Here is an 18,947-nt window from a genome sequence, read left to right as displayed (position 1 = left end):
GAACCTCCAGAAAAAATATTTATTCTTCTATGACTCACTGTATGTAAGTTACTGAAGAGAAACTGAAACACAAATTATTATATTAGATTTAAGTTTACAGTTAATAAAGTTCTACCAGGTATAATCTCAATTGATATTCTTTTTTTTTTAACAATATTTCAAATAACAAAAACATGGTTTTCAGGTCATTCTTATGAGTTGCTACTTTTTCTTCATGAGTACAAAAATGAGGAGATGTAGGCGGTATCACTCGGACAAGATTTTACAAGATGGTTTCCAAAGAGTTGTGACGTGTAAAATGTAAGAAGAGTGCCTGTGAATATAAAATACTAAAATTAAATTATTTATGACAGATTTAGTATTTACCAAATGATAGCTGAACAATTAACGCACAGAGAAGATTAGAAATTAAATGATTATTTTACTTTATTTATAACGTCAGCCAGAGATTTAATACAGTTTGTCTTGACGAACGGTCACAAATATTTCGTGAATATTCACAGCAAACATCATCAGCATCCTGTGTGCAGTGGAGATATAATAATAATATAATACTCAGATATTAGAAGATTAACAACACACTTTTTACATTCTTCATGCTGCTGCAAACGTCTGGCGATGTTTGGTTGGAGGATGTTTGGGTGGAGGATGTTTGGGTGGAGGATGTTTGGATGGAGGATGTTTGGTTGGAGGATGTTTGGGTGGAGGATGTTTGGGTGGATGATGTTTGGTTGGAGGATGTTTGGTTGGAGGATGTTTGGATGGAGGATGTTTGGTTGGAGGATGTTTGGGCGGAGGATGTTTGGGTGGAGGATGTTTGGTTGGAGGATGTTTGGATGGAGGATGTTTGGGCGGAGGATGTTTGGTTGGAGGATGTTTGGGCGGATGATGTTTGGGCGGATGATGTTTGGGTGGAGGATGTTTGGTTGGAGGATGTTTGGGCGGATGATGTTTGGTTGGAGGATGTTTGGTTGGATGATGTTTGGGTGGAGGATGTTTGGGTGGAGGATGTTTGGTTGGATGATGTTTGGTTGGAGGATGTTTGGGTGGAGGATGTTTGGGTGGAGGATGTTTGGTTGGAGGATGTTTGGGTGGAGGATGTTTGGTTGGAGGATGTTTGGGTGGAGGATGTTTGGTTGGAGGATGTTTGGTTGGAGGATGTTTGTATGGAGGATGTTTGGTTGGAGGATGTTTGGTTGGAGGATGTTTGGATGGAGGATGTTTGTATGGAGGATGTTTGGTTGGAGGATGTTTGGTTGGATGATGTTTGGGTGGAGGATGTTTGGTTGGAGGATGTTTGGTTGGATGCTGTTTGGTTGGAGGATGTTTGGATGGAGGATGTTTGGTTGGAGGATGTTTGGATGGAGGATGTTTGTATGGAGGATGTTTGGTTGGAGGATGTTTGGGTGGAGGATGTTTGGTTGGAGGATGTGACAAATGGCTGAACTCTGCTGAGCTTATAAAAATAACTGAATCTCCAAGAGACGCTGAAGAAATGAAAGTGTTTGATTGAAGGAAGTCGAGTGATTGGATGACTGCGTCACGTTTCATCCTGCACTTCTCGTCTCCTCTAACGGATCAGGACAAACAAACCTGGTTGATTCAGTGTCTATAAATATGATAATACATTGTATCTTTAATTGTGATAGATTGTGAAGGATGAATACGTTCAGATGGCTGCATTTGAATGAACTGCAGCAGGAAGCTGATGATTTCCACATGTAAACTGTGATGTCATCCTGCTGTCTGTGAGCATCCAACATACGTGAAGAACACGTGACCTAAAACTGCAAAAGGAATCGTTAACTATGAAACCATTTCATCATACGAACATGCGCGTTCGTGCACACGGTACCAACATGTCAGATGAGCTGTTTTTATCATATTTCAGACGACATGCTATAGTGTGTGTTAGAAAAATTACTCAGGAGGCTTGGTTCAAAATCAAACACATCGGACAATTTATTCTTGCAAGAAGGAGCAACTACATGCACCTCAAAGAGGTCCAGCAGTGCTCCCCCCAGCAGTCCTCCAGCATGGCTCTTCAGCAGTTCTCCCCAACAGTTCTCGCCCTGGCCGGGCTCTCCCCAGCCTGGTTTCCCCCAGCGGTCCTCTCCTCCGCTGTCCTCGTCTTCCCTTCTTCCTCTTCCTTAGGGCAGCTTTTATACAGTTGACAAACAGTAGACCATCACCTCCATTCCCTTTGTCTTTCGTATGGTAATACAGAGTTGGTTGTAGGTCACAAGATAAGGACACCGGGGAGTCGTCAATTAGATGCGGAAAGAATCACTTGCAAATAAGACAGAAAACAAAGGAAACTTTTCGGAGTCTGCTTGACAAGAGACTTTCCGGAGCCACAATGCAAACAAGAGGAAGAGGCAAATCCTTTTTCCCCTATCATAACCCTCCTGTTTATACAAAGTATAAACCTAAAAAGGAAAAAAACAAAAAACAAAAGAATCATCATGAGGAAAATCATATTAATCACAATTGTTGTTGTTGCATAAGGGGTTGGTGTTTCAGTCATCGCTCTCAGGCCGCAGGGTCCTATCCTCCTGAATGGATGCCATGTGATGCTGCCTTGAGTCATTGTAACTGTACTGTCCGTCCACAGATATACCAAAATAAGCTCACCAGAACCTACTCACCAGGGTGTTGTTGGTTTCTTCACTGGTTTGAGACAAGTACCCGTATTGGTATCACCTCCCTTTGTAGCCAGACTTCACCACAGGGGAATGCCGGCTTACTTAATCTGGTATGTCTGAGTTATGTGGTTCAGGCAAAGGTCTCATCCTTCTTCAATGGCTGAGGTGTATTCAGGCCCGTTCAGCAATCTGCACCTATATGTTGATTACACACCATGACAAGGCACTTTTCTAGACCATAACACACTGACTCATGCCGTGAGGCTTCGCAACACTTTCAGAATTTTTTTTTTTTTTGTAGTTTGTAAAGCCATATGTTGTAAATGCTTAGTTTATTATAGATACCATCCCTCCTTTTGAGCCATGGTTTACGGCATGGCTCAAAAGGGCCGCATATCTATATAAACTTTTTTGGGAGTATCAGCTTGCCTTCTACATGCTGTCGCTGTTAGTTTTCCCTTGAATCCGTGTTTCTTTTCCCATTTTTTTCAAATATTTTGTTATCCGCACCTTTTGAGTGCATGCGTTTTATGTCTCCCTCCGGAGGTATCTCTTCAATCTTATTACAGCATGATCCCATTTTTGCTATCTGTGAGCCAACCAGTTTGTATGGAGTTCACCTGAGCAACTGGTCTTCATACAGTGTACCGTTAGGCTTTGGCCCGCCTTTACACTGTAGGACACTCACAGTATCTATTATTTATTCTTATAGTTCCCTGTAGGTCCCTGACCTATTTTTGTTCGCGCGACTTTTAGTTTACCTAATCTACTCAGACTTTAGTTTACCTAGTCTACTCAGACTCTTTAGTTTACTTAGTCTACTCAGACTCTCCGGAACCACAATGCAAACAAGAGGAAGGGACAAATCCTTTTTTTCCATCAGTATGACTTTTTTTTAATTTATTTTTTTTATCATATTTTAGACGACATGCTATAGTGTGACTTTTTTTTCATATTTTGGACGACAGCTGGATGGTCCCTCTCCTCTTTAACCTGGAGGATGCAGCGTCCATGATTTCCAAACAGAATCTCAGATTGTGATCCATCAGACCTCAGGACAGTTGTCCACTTCACCTCAGTCCATCTTCAATGATCTCGGTCCAGAGAAGGCGGCGGTGTTTCTGGATCATGTTTCTATCTGGTTTCTTCTTTGGAGAGTTTTAACATCATTTGTGGACGCAGCGATGAACTGTGAAACATATATTTTTCATAAAACAGTCAAATGTCTCAGTTTCAACGTTTGAAAGGTTGTCTTTGGTTGAATCTTAGTTAGGTTCGTCTGCGGAGGTCACCTGTCCCACCCTGCGGTAGGGGCCACCTGAGAAGATGGCTGTCAAATATGAGTTTTTATGATTTGAAAATGATCATCAATCTGTTTTTATTTACACTTCTTTGTAAACATGGTTATATAAGAAATGAAAATTAATCTCATATTGTCCCATTTCATTCAATTAAATCTTCCTTCTCAAAATTTTACAATGTTTAATATTATACCTTTGTTCCATTTAAACTTTATACTCGTAAAATTATGATTTCCTGAAAACATCCCGAGCAGCAGCGGTGAGCAAACATTAAAAAGAAAGTAAATACCAGGATTCAAGAACATCGTCAAAAAAAATCACGTTAATGTTAAGGTGCTTTTCTTGTGTGAAGTAAATACATGAAAATGCAGGATGATGACAAGGATATGAACAGAATTGATGTGATGAATAAAATTATTCTATAAGTTCCTTTCTAACCATTTCTTCTGGTCCAACATTGAAATGTGCCCACTGGAGGAAAAGTGCTGACTCAGCTCTGAGTTCAATAAATCTGCTGATACACGCTGGAATGAATTAATTCAGTCTGTCCACAGAGAAGAATGTTCATCTGGTGGAGGCACGGTCAGAACAACGATACCTGCCACAGTCACTTGTTTACCTGTAAATCCCTGAGAGTCGGACAGGAAGTGATGTGAACTGGAATCAATGTGTGAAGACTGGTTCTTCTTCATGTCCAACATCACTGGAGGTGAGGTCACCTGGCTGCTGACATCACAGATTCACCTGCGAAACCAGGACGGTCAGAGGACAGGTGTCCTCAGCTGGTCAGCTGACCAGGTGACCTGCTGGTCAGTTGACCTGCTGGTCAGTCATTGGCTGAGAGATAGCGGGAGCTGCCAGACCAGCAGAGTGTTTTCAGATGAGTCTGAACCGTCTGCGGGGTTCACCTGTCCCAGCCTGCGGTATCCCCGCCCACCTGAGAAGATGGCTGTGGAGATGACCCTGCTGCGCCGGCCCTCCCCCTCCCTCCCCCACTCCACTGGCCGCCCCCTCACCCACACATCGGGGTCCTCGCTCACCTCGTAGATGGATCCGTCCTCGGGGCTGTGCTCCAGAGCCTCCTGAGGGGTTCTTGGACCGCCGTGGTCGGGCAGCGCCGTCAGCGGCTTCCCGGGCAGCTGGCAGGTGGAGAAGAGGCGGTACTGCAGCACCACACGGGGGCGCTCCTCCTTCAGGGGAGGAGCGTCGGGGTCCCCAGGACAGCTGCTCCTCTGCCCCTCTTCATCTCCTCCCTCTCCCTCTTCCCCTCCCCCCTCTCCGTTACCAGCCTCCTCGCTGCCGGTCCACACTGAGTCCCGTCTGAACAGGTCGGAGGCCAGGCTGCAGGAGGGGGAAACCAGGAAGTCCACCGGACCGCAGTGAGCATTCAGAGACATCGTCCCCTTCCCTGAGGACAGACGGTCCACATGGGGCATCACAGGAGGACAGACATATGTTATTATGATAAATATTAAATATTCATCTTACTGTTATTACGACAGGAACAATACGTATAAGATAATAAGATCAGATGAAGCAGCAGATATATTATGACACATTCTACTATTACAGGCATGCAAATTAAATATTAATCCTGTTGAATGTTTAATTTGAATTGTTTAAGTTGTGTTTTGTTTAGTTTGTTGGTTTGAACAGCGATTTTGTCATTTGCATTTTTGATTTGCAGTTTTAAAAAGAAGCAGAAGAACGTCCTAACAGGAGATTTGATGATGAATAGATTTCAGATTCTATCCTGTCTTCACAGCGTATTAAAGGATGGGTAGAAACAAACTGAATTAAAACTGCAAGCAGTGATATGAGGCCCCCCGCACGGCTCAAAATGGCTGCCACAACATGTGCACACTGATCAACGAAAACAAATTCATGATGCCAAGAGATTTTTCGGTACATCTTGGTGATGTAGGTGAAACTAGGTGCTGGGGCTGAAGTTTAGGGGGCGCTGGCGAGCGCTACAGCTATGAGCGAACATTACCACACAGGTGTCTTCAGGGCGTTGACTGCTATCAAAGATGTAATGTTTAAGGAAGATCGGAATATGTACATAAAAGTTACAGTCACTTGTAGTGTTATGGCGAGTCACTCAAAATGGCTGCCACAACACGTGCACACTGATCGACGAAAAACACATCGGATGTATCGTTTCACCACGCCGGATGTATGTCACACGTTTCGTGAGGTTTCAAGCATCCTTTGACCTTAAACATCAACTTCCTGTGTCACAGCGAGACATCCAACTTTGCCGCATCGTCACGGCGATGCCCATTGACAAATTCGAACGAATGTCTCAATATATCATCAACTACATGTTTATGTTATTGTGACCCGACTTTACGTTCATGTGATCAACCAGCTCGACGTAGAATGTGAAAGTATGAAAAATGTAATTTCCAGTGGCCAACAGGGGGCGCTATGACTATGAGCGAATATTACCCCACAAGGGTCTTCAGGGCGGGGCTATTATCATACCTGTGATGTTTGGAGAAGGTCGGTCCATGTACATAAGATTTAAAGCAATTTGTAGTTTCATGGTGAGACGCTCAAAATGGCCACCACGCCACGGGCACATGCATCGATGAAAACAAATTCTTTTGATAACTTTTCATCCTAAACATGTTAACAGTGAAATGACTAAAATTCAAGTCGGTCCGACAAAATCTCTAGGAGGAGTTCATTAAAGTACGTGCGAATCGCCCAAAATGGCGACTAAATTCAAAATGGTGGACTTCCTGTCGAGTTGACGTAATGGTGCAATGTAACTTTTTTGTGCGTCCAGGTGTGATACACGTGTCCACCGGATTTCTTGCATGTAGGTAAATGTAGTTGCCAGGGCATCTCTTTAGGGGGCGCTAGCAAGCCATTTGGCCACGCCCACTCGCGACTCCACTAGAATATGACATTTTTCGCCGGGAGACATATGTGTATCCACTTTCATGAGTTTTTGAATATGATAAATCCTCCAAAAAGGCAAATCACTTGTATGAACAAGGACCGAAAAGAAAAATAATTCCTTGGATAACAATAGGGCTTTCGCACCATCGGTGCTCGGGCCTGAGCACCTAAAACTAATACAATAAAATGCTGTGACAGCTTTGAAAACAACCTGCAGCTGTTAAAGACTCAGAACATTTACAGTCACTTCCTGTTTAACCTTAAAGCTGATGGATGGATGGCTGAGTGAACATCACTGACACAACTTCCTCTTTTTAAATCAGTCAACGTTTGGCAGCTTGAAGCTGACGTTGATTCATCTCCTAAAAAACACATTTTTTTCCAAAAAAAAATAAAAAAAATCCCTTTATGTTTTTTAGTGGTTCAGATGGAGCTTTACATTCAGTGATGATCTATGAATATGTAAATAGTCCCCGCCTCAATCTTTGCAAGCCCCGCCCCCAGGCTGACAGGATTGGTTTGTCGGGTGTGTGACGTATGAAAGCCTGTTGTTGTTTGTGTTGTTACGGTGTTAATCAGCATCTTGTTTGTTGTGACGTGACGTTAAGTAGAGTTGAGTTGAGTTATTCCAGCTGTGGAGGTGTTCGTGTTGATCTGCAGATGTGGAAGGCCAAGATGGCGGCGCGTGCACAACGCGAGGCTCTGAGTCTCCAGATTCTGCAAATTAGTAGTTATCTGTCTATTTGTCTTAAGCCTGTTCACTCAGTACAGTCTTGCATACACTTCATACAGCCGACAAGAACTTCTGGACATTCGTTTCCACAACTTAGACGACTATATCGGCAATCTCCGGCTCATTCCTGAGATTGTCAAGACACCGGATACCGGAAGGGCTTGCAGGCGGCGTCGAGACCGTAAACAAAGGCGGGAGAAGAGAGGAGGGCTAAGGGCCAAGCTAAAGCTAACTTCGCATCGGCTGTCTCTACCCAGCATCTTCCTCACTAATGTGGTGAACAAAGTGGCTGAGCTGCGGATCATCACTCACAAAAGGATTATGGTCATCATGATCTTTACGGACACATGGCTCAAAAGCGGCATCCCGCTGAGGCAGATAGGACAGCAGACTCCGGTAAGACCAGAGGCGGCGGACTGTGCATCTATATAAACAAAGCTCGGTGCACAGACACTGCTTTAATCGAGAGTCACTGCTCTGCTAACCTGGAATATATCATGGTTAAATGTAGACCTTTCTATCTGCCCAGAGAGTTTACATCTGCTTGTGACCAGCATACATCCCCCCGGATGCTAATGCTAAGCTTACAATGAATGAACTGCATGCTGCCATTAGCAAACTACAGACTAAACACCCGGAGGCAGCCTTTATTGTTGTGGGTGACTTCAACCACTCCAACCTGAAGTCTGTACTCCTCAAATTTTACCAACATGTCTCCTGCCCCACTCGCGGAGACAAGACCTTGGACCATGTTTACACCAACATGACTGAGCCTACAAAGCCATTCCCCTCCCCCACCTGGGACAGTCGGACCATCTCTCATTGTTTCTACTCCCCAAGTACACACCACTCATCAAACGTGAGCAACCAGCAGTGAGAACAGTTGAAGTGTGGCCAGAGAGAGCAGACTCTACACTACAGCACCGGTTTCAACACACGGACTGGAGTATGTTTGCCACTCAGGCCACCTTGGACTCCCACACGGACATAGACTCTTTTGCCTCCTCCGTTCTGGACTACATCAGCACCAACATCAATAGTGTCACCTTCCTCAAACACATTACAATGTTCCCAAATCAGAAGCCGTGGATGAGCAGAGAGGTCCGTCTACTACTGAAGCTACGCGACACCGCCTTCAGATCAGGTGATGCGCAAGCCTCCAGCTCATCCAGAGCCAACCTGAAGAGGGGCATCAAGAGGGCCAAGCACAGCCACAAGCTACGGACTGAGTAGTACTTTAACAACAACCGACCCCCGATGCATGTGCAAGGCATCCGGGCCATTACGGATTACAAACCCTCCAACACCACCACCCCCAACCAGCAACGCCTCCCTCCCTGATGAGTTTAACAACTTTTATGCTCGCCTTGACAGGGACAACCAGGAGGCGGCCATCAAGACTGTGCCGCCTGCGGACCACCAGCAGACCACCCTCTCCCCCACCGACGTGTGCACTGTGCTGAGCAGGATCACTGCACATAAGGCTGCTGGCCCTGATGGCATCCCCGGACGTGTGCTCGAGGCCTGTGCTGGGCAGCTGACTGGGGTCCTGACTGACATCTTCAACCTGTCACTGGCCCAAGCAGCTGTACCCACATGCTTCAAAACCACCTAATCATGCCAGTGCCAAAACACTACACTGCAGTGAGCCTAAACGACTTCCGCCCTGTTGCACTTACCCCCATCATCATGAAGTGCTTCGAGAGGCTGGTCCTGGCTCATCTCAAAACCTGCCTACCACCCACACTATCCCCTCCAAACTGAATACCAAACTAGGTGACCTTGGCATCAACACCTCCCTCTGCAGCTGGATACTGGATTTCCTAACCAACAGACCCCAGTATGTTAGGTTAGGCAATCACACCTCCTCTACCCTCACCCTGAACACTGGCGTCCCACAGGGCTGTGTGCTGAGTCCTCTCCTCTACTCCTATACATGGTTCCAATACCATTATCAAGTTTGCAGGCGACACAACGGTGATGGGCCTCATCAACAACGATGAGTCGGCCTACAGGGAGGAGGTCTGGCACCTGGCGGTGTGGCGCGCCAACAACAACCTTACCTTCAACACCAAAAAGACCAAAGATCTTATTGTGGACTTCAAAAAGTCCAAACGCTGCACCCCCCTCCCCCCCCCCACCCACACCACCCATCCATATCAATGGAACGGAGGTTGAGCATGTCATCAGCTTTAGGTTTCTGGGTGTCCACAACTCAGAGGACTTCTCTTGGACCTTCAACACCTCAACCCTGGTCAAGAAGGCACACCAGCGTCTTTTCTTCCTGAGGAGACTGAAGAAAATTCACGTCTCCTCCAATCCTGGTAAACTTCTACCGCTGCACCATCGAGAGCATTCTTACAAACTGCATCACAGTTTGGTATGGCAACTGCTCTGTCTCAGACCGCAAAGCACTGCAGAGGGTTGTAAAAACTGCCCAACGCATCACCAGTACACCCCTCCCTGCCATCGAGACCATCCACCTCAAGCGCTGCCTGCGGAGAGCACGCAGCATCGTCAGGGACACCACACCCCAGCCACAGACTGTTTGCCCTCCTTCCCTGTGGGAGGCGCTATAGGAATCTCCGTTCCAGGACCAGCAGGCTCAGGAACACTTTCTTCCCCTCAGCAGTCAACACTCTTAACTCTGCACCACGGTGATAGCCCCCCCCCCCCCCCCACCACCATCCTCTCCCCTCCCACACACACGCCTTCCTCCAATGACTATACACACTTACTGTTTATACTCTCTATATATATATATATATATATATATATATATATATATGTATATATATACTGTATATATCTGCATATATGACTGTATATATCTGTCCATACTGTTTATACTTTTTATACTTTATTTATCTAACACACTGCACTGCACTTTTACTGCTTTCTTTTGCACTTCTGGTCAGATGCTAAAACAGCTTTTCGTTGTCCTGGTACTTGTGCTTTGTGCAATGACAATAAAGTTGAATCTGAATCTGAATCTGATCTGAGATGTTCAGAGATGTTTTAGGGACTCCGTTAGTTCATCATCTGATGACATCATGATGCTGAACAGGTAACCAATCAGGAGGCTGAATTTAGTACTCACCTGTAATCTTGGGGATTCCCTCCAGGGTGGGCACGGGGAAGGTGAGGATGACGCCCCGGCTGGTTCCGACCCACAGCAGACCCTGGCAAACCAGCAGGCTGGAGACATGAACTGGACCTGCAACACAGGCACACATTCAACCGTGAGCAGAACTGACCCGATCCGACTGCTGTCAGAACCTGAAGCACGACCCTCAGAGTCTTGGTCGAAGTCCTTTATCTCTTAGAACCTGGCCTGATGAACTCTCTGATGTGTGAGGTGAACATAGAAAATACAAAAGTAACAAACAGGTTTCCTCTGATCAGAAAAGACTGTTTACAGTTCAAAGTGTTTGTGTTTCAGTCAGCTGATCTGTCCTCATGATCACCTGATCCTCCTCAGCTGGTCCACTGTCCCCTTTCCCCTGTCTTTCTGTCTTCCTGTCCCCTGTCCTTATGTCTTCCTGTCCTTCTGTCCTCCTGTCCTCAGTCTTCCTTTCCCTCTGTCCCCTGTCCTCTGTCCATCCATCTGATGGTGTGCTAGTGTCTGTCCTTGCCTGGAGACAGATGTGTGTTGCGGGTGGAGATGTTGACCTCCTGCAGTGGTTCCAGGGTCTCAGTGTGAAACAGATGGATGGAGGAGCAGCGGGCGAACACCATCCAGACGCCTCCACCTGAGCGAACCATGTGCGTGACGCTACAGTGCGGGTCAGGATGGACCTGGAAGCTCTGTAGGACACAGGAAACCCGTCAGAGACGTCTCCAACGTCATGTAGGAGGTTTGTATAAATTATTATAGAAGGAGGACTCGAAAATTTCATTCAAGAATAATTTAAGCAAACAAAAGTCTCTTCAATGCTGCAAGAAAAAAATAAAATCGCCAACATGCTGTGCTCTGTTCACTGGCTAAAAAACAGGAAGTAGCCTCAGTGGCATCACCTGCAAACGTGTTTATTTCTCCAGTGAACGTGTTTATTTCTCCTCTAAACGTGTTTATTTCTCCAGTGAACGTGTTTATTTCTCCCGTAAACGTGTTTATTTCTCCAGTGAACGTGTTTATTTCTCTTGTAAACGTGTTTATTTCTCCAGTGAACGTGTTTATTTCTCTTGTAAACGTGTTTATTTATCCAGTGAACGTGTTTATTTCTCCTCTAAACGTGTTTATTTCTCCTGTGAATGTGTTTATTTCTCCTTTAAACGTGTTTATTTCTCCAGTGAACGTGTTTATTTCTCCTGTGAACGTGTTTATTTCTCCAGTGAACGTGTTTATTTCTCCAGTGAACGTGTTTATTTCTCCTCTAAACGTGTTTATTTCTCCTGTGAACGTGTTTATTTCTCCAGTGAGCATGTTTATTTCTTCTCTAAACGTGTTTATTTCTCCTCTGAACATGTTTATTTCTCCTTTGAACATGTTTATTTCTCCTCTAAACGTGTTTATTTCTCCTGTGAACGTGTTTATTTCTCCAGTGAACGTGTTTATTTCTCCAGTGAACATGTTTATTTCTCCTGTGAACGTGTTTATTTATCTTGTAAACGTGTTTATTTCTCAAGTGAACATGTTTATTTCTCCTCTGAACATGTTTATTTCTCCTGTGAACGTGTTTATTTCTCCAGTGAACATGTTTATTTCTCCTCTAAACGTGTTTACTTCTCCAGTGAACGTGTTTATTTATCCAGTGAACGTGTTTATTTCTCCTCTAAACGTGTTTATTTCTCCTGTGAACGTGTTTATTTCTCCAGTGAACGTGTTTATTTATCCAGTGAACGTGTTTATTTCTCCTCTAAACGTGTTTATTTCTCCTGTGAACGTGTTTATTTCTCCAGTGAACGTGTTTATTTATCTTGTAAACGTGTTTATTTCTCCACTGAAAATGTTTATTTCTCCTGTGAACGTGTTTATTTATCCAGTGAACGTGTTTATTTCTCCACTGAAAATGTTTATTTCTCCTGTGAACGTGTTTATTTCTCCTGTAAACGTTTATTTCTCCAGTGAACATGTTTATTTCTCCTGTGAACGTGTTTATTTATCTTGTAAACGTGTTTATTTCTCAAGTGAACATGTTTATTTCTCCTGTGAACGTGTTTATTTATCCAGTGAACGTGTTTATTTCTCCACTGAAAATGTTTATTTCTCCTGTGAACGTGTTTATTTCTCCTGTAAACGTTTATTTCTCCAGTGAACATGTTTATTTCTCCTGTGAACGTGTTTATTTATCTTGTAAACGTGTTTATTTCTCAAGTGAACATGTTTATTTCTCCTCTAAACGTGTTTATTTCTCCTGTAAACGTTTATTTCTCCAGTGAACATGTTTATTTCTCCAGTGAACATGTTTATTTCTCCTCTAAACGTGTTTATTTCTCCAGTGAACGTGTTTATTTATCTTGTAAACGTGTTTATTTCTCAAGTGAACATGTTTATTTCTCCAGTGAACGTGTTTATTTGTCCAGTGAACGTGTTTATTTCTCCTTTGAGCGTGTTCATTTCTCCTGTAGACATGTTTATTTCTCCAGTGAACGTGTTTATTTCTCCAGTGAACATGTTTATTTCTCCTCTAAACGTGTTTATTTCTCCAGTGAACGTGTTTATTTCTCCTCTAAACTTGTTTATTTCTCCTGTGAACGTGTTTATTTCTCCAGTGAACGTGTTTATTTATCTTGTAAACGTGTTTATTTCTGCAGTGAACATGTTTATTTCTCCTGTGAACGTGTTTATTTATCTTGTAAACGTGTTTATTTCTCCAGTGAACATGTTTATTTCTCCTCTAAACATGTTTATTTCTCCAGTGAACGTGTTTATTTCTCCAGTGAACGTGTTTATTTCTCCTCTAAATGTGTTTATTTCTCCTGTGAACGTGTAGGAACAAGCTAAAAACTTGTGTTGTTGCGTCAGCAACGTTCATCAATGAATTTGGGGGGTCGGAGCTTCTGCAGAGAGCGATGGGTTGAAATATTAACAATGATATGACAAGTGAAGCTCCTGATGACGAGCTGCAGGTCTCTGATACCGAAACAACCTGCAGAGCAGATTGAGACTCCAGCAGATATTTTCTCTTCATATTCATCCACTTAGCAGTTTCACAGTCTGATCTCATGGAAACACTGAATCCTCCACTGACTCACCTGTCAGTCAAACTACACTCAACTAGTGTGGAGGTCCCTGGGGACACATACAAGCACACACGCACACAAACACAGCTGGACTACATGAAGGTGATGATGAAGGTGATGATGAACTTCCTACCTCTGAGTGGAGACTTCCTCCCTGGATGACGGTCACCTGGTTGGAACAACTCGCCCACACCGTGTCTTCGAGGGTCAGCAGACAGTGGACGGGCTCAGAGCCCAGAGACACCAGCCTGCAGGAGTCCTCATCCCACAGCCTCTCTGAGGGGACAGCTAGTGTTAGTAGAAGACATGATTGTGTCTCCAGTGTCCTCAGCAGGACAGACCGGTCTCACCTCCAGTCCTCCTCTGGTACACAGCTACTTTCCCATTGGACAGTCCAGCAAACAGGAAGGACAGAGAGTGTCTGAGACAGAGGACGGGCAAGCTGTCAGGGGTCACCAGGGTCAGCAGACACTGGACGGATGTGTCCACGCTGCTGTGGACGTGGATGCTGGGACACGAGGACAGTCACATTAGCCTAGCTTAGCATTGAGAGGGACATCTTCTGTCCGCACTGAGGACAGTGTGTTGTCCTGAATGAAGCGACCGACCTGCCGTCCTGCAACCCGACACAGATGATGTTCCCCATCATACAGACGCTCGGGACCTCCTGCTCTTCGGCGCCGGGACACGCCTCCTTCACGTGCTCCAAGCAGAGGACGGGGGCCCTCAGGGGGACGGTCTTCACCAGCCGAGGACAGGCTCGGTTCAGGGAGAAGATCTCCACCTGGCCGTGGTTGGAGTTCCCTCCTCCACCAGCAACCTGCCGAGGACCAGGACACTTATTATCTGTGATTGTTAATCATATCGGGGTTTTATCATCTTTAGTTTAAATGTGACGTTCGAGATCCAGATAATAAAACCCTCTGATGTCGGCACTGTTCTGGTTCATGTTCAAATCTACGTACATTTCATTTATCCTGATATCATACATATAATATCTTATATTATCTCCTCACCCTTCAACATATTCAATAACTCCTCTAACAATTTGGGTGTAATAACCCTCCTGCATGTTCTTAACTGTTAGATTTATAGTTTTTATATTTCCACATGTTTACATGAGAATAAACAGACGTGACAGGAAGTTCTGAGGAGGAACCAGCTTCAACCATCGAGCGGCACCGGAGGGCCAAAACCAACATGCAACCAGAAACAATAACGGGCAATAAGAAAACAGAAACAATCAAAAGGAAGGAAGAAAATTAAATAAAAGAGTTGACTCACCCACAGGTAACCTTGAGGTAAAGATGTGCTGGCGCTGCAGAACCCAAGCAGACTGGACCGAGACGGGCTGTGAACAGCTGACTGCAGCTGGACCGACACAAACACATTTTTCAGTTACCTAATCAGAACCACACACAGAACCACACAAAGAAATAATATATATTCTGTACTATATCATTATCTTCTATAATATATATATTCCATAATATATATTATATATTCTATAATATAATCTAAAGAATATATATATTATATATTCACTCATCGACCTTCAGTGTGTTTGTCCTGGATGAGAAAACAGGAAGTCTGCCGGTCAACAGGGGGCAGCGCAGCACAGATTTAACCTTCACCTCCTCTTCAGCACATTCCCACCCTGGAGAGTTCTCCTTCCCTGGACACACAGAACCAACATCACATCGGACCAGAACCAAATGGACCTCCAACAGTACATGAAGATGAAACAGTATAAGGTTCCTGAACTCTGTGTAGTCCAATAATCATCTAACACACACACACACACACACACACACACACACACACACACACACACACACACACACACAGCTGGACTCACTGTGAGCCATCTTGGTGAGGTGCAGCCGGTTCACCCAGGAGATCTTACTGAGGGGGCTCGGAGTGTTGAAGACCACCATGATGCTGACTGGACGCCCAGACCTGACAGGTGTGGTGACATCATCACATTAAAACACGCTGACTCAGCTGAACCACCTCTCCCTGATCTGAGGGGCCCGTATGGACCTCTGACACTCACTTGTCAGGTTTTCCTGGGACGGACATCCGCAGCCGACACTTGTTGGCGTTCTGGATCTCCTCCTCCTTCAGCCGGATGAGTCTCTGCAGGGCGAGACACCAATCCTGAGACACGGTGGAGTTCAGATTCTGACACGAAGAAAACAGAGAACGGACAAAGTTACAAAGATTCTCTGAATCTTTTAATGATATTATGAACCGTAGACGATGAAATCCACTAATTCTTTGTGGTTTTACGTTGAGGAACATTATTCTTAGATTGTTGAACTATTTTCCAACACAGTCTTTCAGAGTGGTGAACCTCTCCCCATCTTCACTGCTGAGAGACTCTGTCTCTCTGAAATCATCTTTTATACCCAATCATGTTACTGATCTGTTGCCATGGTAACCTCATTAGTGTAGAGATGTTCCACCAGGTGTTTTTTTTAAAATCTTTACACAACTTTTCCATCTTTTGTTGATCCCGTCGCAACATTTTGGAGACGTGTTGCTGCCACCAAGTTCAAAATGAGAAGATATTTTTATAAAACAATGACATTTCTCAGTTTCAACATTTGATATGTTGTCTTTGGTCTATTTTTAATTAAATAAGAGTTTATAAGATTTGTAAATCATCACATTCTGTTTTTATTTACATTTTACACAGCGTCCCAGGTTTTAGGAAACAGGGTTGCAATAATATGATATGATTGTATTTATATTTATATGTCTCGAGAACATCTTCAAGATAAACATCATCTTTAAAAACAAGTTACAGAAGACAGAAAAACACGACAGAATTCAAACCCAATAAATACATAACGGTGAGGTTGAATCAGAATAATGATGATCATGATGTGATCGTTATTGAAGTCACACCATGTGACTCCAGTCTCCTCTCTGATTGGAGCAGATCCCAGCTGTGTAAAGTAGGCTGATGATGATCCGTGTTACCTGGTAGACTCCATGCAGCGTTCCCACCAGCAGAGACACCTCCTCCACCACACACAGGTCATGTTGCAGCTGCTCCAGCTGCTGGTACAGTCGGGGCGGACCAAAGAACACCTTCCCTGGAACACACACATCCAGATGTTTACATTCTCCAACTGTAAACATCCTCCAACTGTAAACATCCTCCAGATGTAAACATTCTCCAACTGTAAACATCCTCAACTGTAAACATTCTCCAACTGTAAACATTCTCCAACTGTAAACACCCTACCGATGTAAACATGCTCCAACTGTAAACATCCTCAACTGTAAACATCCTCCAGATGTAAACATCCTCAACTGTAAACATCCAGATCAGAACAGCTGATTTATTGTGTTTGAGCTCCATGTTTCCTGTTGGCCTGATGTCAGTGTGTGTGTGTGTGTGTGTGTGTGTGTGTGTGTGTGTGTGTGTGTGTGTGTGTGTGTGTGTGTGTGTGTACCCGTGCTGATGGAGGCGGAGCTGTGGCGTCTCACTGTGACGACTCCGTCCTTGCTCTGCAGACTGTCCTGTCCCACCTCCACCACCTGGGTCTGCAGCAGGGGGGCGCTCCACTTCACCGAGTACTTCGGACCAACTGGAACCAGGCTGCTGATGTCGGGGGGACCCCTGGTGGATACACGTGGTACAGCGTTTACAACATGACGGCCAGTCTGCAGGAGGTCTGGGTTTAAATACTGCTGAGTCATGCATTATAGAACCATGAATTACGGAACTGTCTATTATAGAATCATGAATTATAGAACTACGCATCATAGAACCTTGCATTACAGAACCCTACATCATAGAACCATGTATTATAGAACCAGGCATCGTAGAACTGTATTATAGAACCAAGCATTATTGAACATCTATTATAGAATCATGCATTATAGAGCCAGGCATAATATAACTGTGTATTATAGAACCTAGAATTGCAGAACCATATATTATAGAATCAGGTATTATAGAACCATGCATTATAGAACCCTGCATTACAGAACCAGGCATTATAGAACCATCTGCTATAGAACCCTGCATCATAGAACCAAGAATTGCAACAACATGTATTATAGAATCACATATTATAGAACCCTGCATTACAGAACCCTGCATTACAGAACCAGGCATTATAGAACCACACACTATAGAACCATCTATTATAGAACCCTGCATTATAGAACTGTATTATAGAACCATGTATTACAGAACCAAGCATTATAGAACCATGCATTATAAAACATCTATTACAGAACCATGCATTGTTGAACCACGCATTAAGGAACCATATATTACAGAACCCTGCATTACAGAACCAAGCATTACAGAACCACATATTATAGAACTAGAACTCTACCCCTCTACCATCAGGTTTTCTGGTTGTCACTAGAAGGACAGTACGGTCAGGGTTTAGGACGAATAACTTACTTCAGGTTGACGTTGGCACAGATCAGCGTGTCGGTGAGGAGGAAGACCTTCCGCTCTTTCGACTTGAGAACTTGACCTTTATCTCCATAAACCATCTCGATCAGCAGCTCGCTTTGAATCAGCTGCCTCTGCTCCGAGTTCAGCAGCTGGAGACACAAACAGGTTTATGTCCTGTGAGTCTGAACTCTTCTAATCAGGACTCTCCATTAACTTTCCTTCCATCAGGAGTAAATGGTGTTCAGTAAAAGCAGCCTTGTGGTTTATGTCTCATAACACTTTCCAGTCTGAGTCCACAGAACGATGGCTGCAGGTTTAACGAGCAACTTTCCTTCCCTGCATGATGTTTTCACCTTGCTGAGGTTGCGGTCGCCCACGCTGTGAGCCAGCTGCTGGATCTCAGCCTCCTGATCCGCCACACGCTTCTGCTCATTCAGTTTCTCTGCCAGAGTCTCGAGCTCGGTGAGAGCCAGCTGCAGAGGCAGCCGGTCGCTGTGGGCCCTGGGAGTGTTCTTCAACATGTCCTGGTGGAGGGAGCAAAGAGGGACCATCACACTTACTCCTGTGAAAGTACAGCATCAGCCCTTCATATCTTTATCTTCCACAGTTCAACTCATCATTACATTACATTTCATTTATCTGACGCTTCTATCCAAAGACTTACAATAAGTACATTTCAACATGAGGGTACAAAACCAGAACAACAAGAATCAAGAAAATATAATTTCTTCCAGGAAGCCAAA

General features: G+C 44.3%; 1 protein-coding gene across 4 annotated transcripts in view; it reads right to left on the bottom strand.

Moving 5' to 3' along the window:
* Positions 1–2,032: 2,032 nt before the first annotated feature.
* LOC138192095 (rho guanine nucleotide exchange factor 10-like protein) overlaps positions 2,033–18,947 on the bottom strand; it is a 40,430-nt gene continuing 23,515 nt past the window's right edge. For all 4 annotated transcript variants that reach the window (XM_069139276.1, XM_069139277.1, XM_069139278.1 and 1 more), the window contains 14 exons: positions 18,558–18,728; positions 18,208–18,353; positions 17,243–17,409; positions 16,764–16,879; positions 15,832–15,959; positions 15,634–15,734; positions 15,329–15,450; positions 15,060–15,146; positions 14,384–14,595; positions 14,126–14,283; positions 13,909–14,051; positions 11,225–11,396; positions 10,690–10,806; positions 2,033–5,354 (listed from right to left, as the gene is read on the bottom strand). In XM_069139276.1, coding sequence (XP_068995377.1) covers positions 4,777–5,354; positions 10,690–10,806; positions 11,225–11,396; positions 13,909–14,051; positions 14,126–14,283; positions 14,384–14,595; positions 15,060–15,146; positions 15,329–15,450; positions 15,634–15,734; positions 15,832–15,959; positions 16,764–16,879; positions 17,243–17,409; positions 18,208–18,353; positions 18,558–18,728 — 2,418 coding nt within the window. In that variant the 3' untranslated portion in view covers positions 2,033–4,776. The remainder of the gene's footprint in view (positions 5,355–10,689; positions 10,807–11,224; positions 11,397–13,908; positions 14,052–14,125; positions 14,284–14,383; positions 14,596–15,059; positions 15,147–15,328; positions 15,451–15,633; positions 15,735–15,831; positions 15,960–16,763; positions 16,880–17,242; positions 17,410–18,207; positions 18,354–18,557; positions 18,729–18,947) is intronic.

The sequence above is a fragment of the Embiotoca jacksoni genome, unplaced genomic scaffold (assembly GCF_022577435.1).
Source record: "Embiotoca jacksoni isolate LCO1_2020_lvr unplaced genomic scaffold, fEmbJac1.0.p SCAF_80, whole genome shotgun sequence".
Lineage (NCBI taxonomy): Eukaryota > Metazoa > Chordata > Actinopteri > Embiotocidae > Embiotoca > Embiotoca jacksoni.
This window is presented reverse-complemented; position numbering and strand designations above follow the sequence as displayed.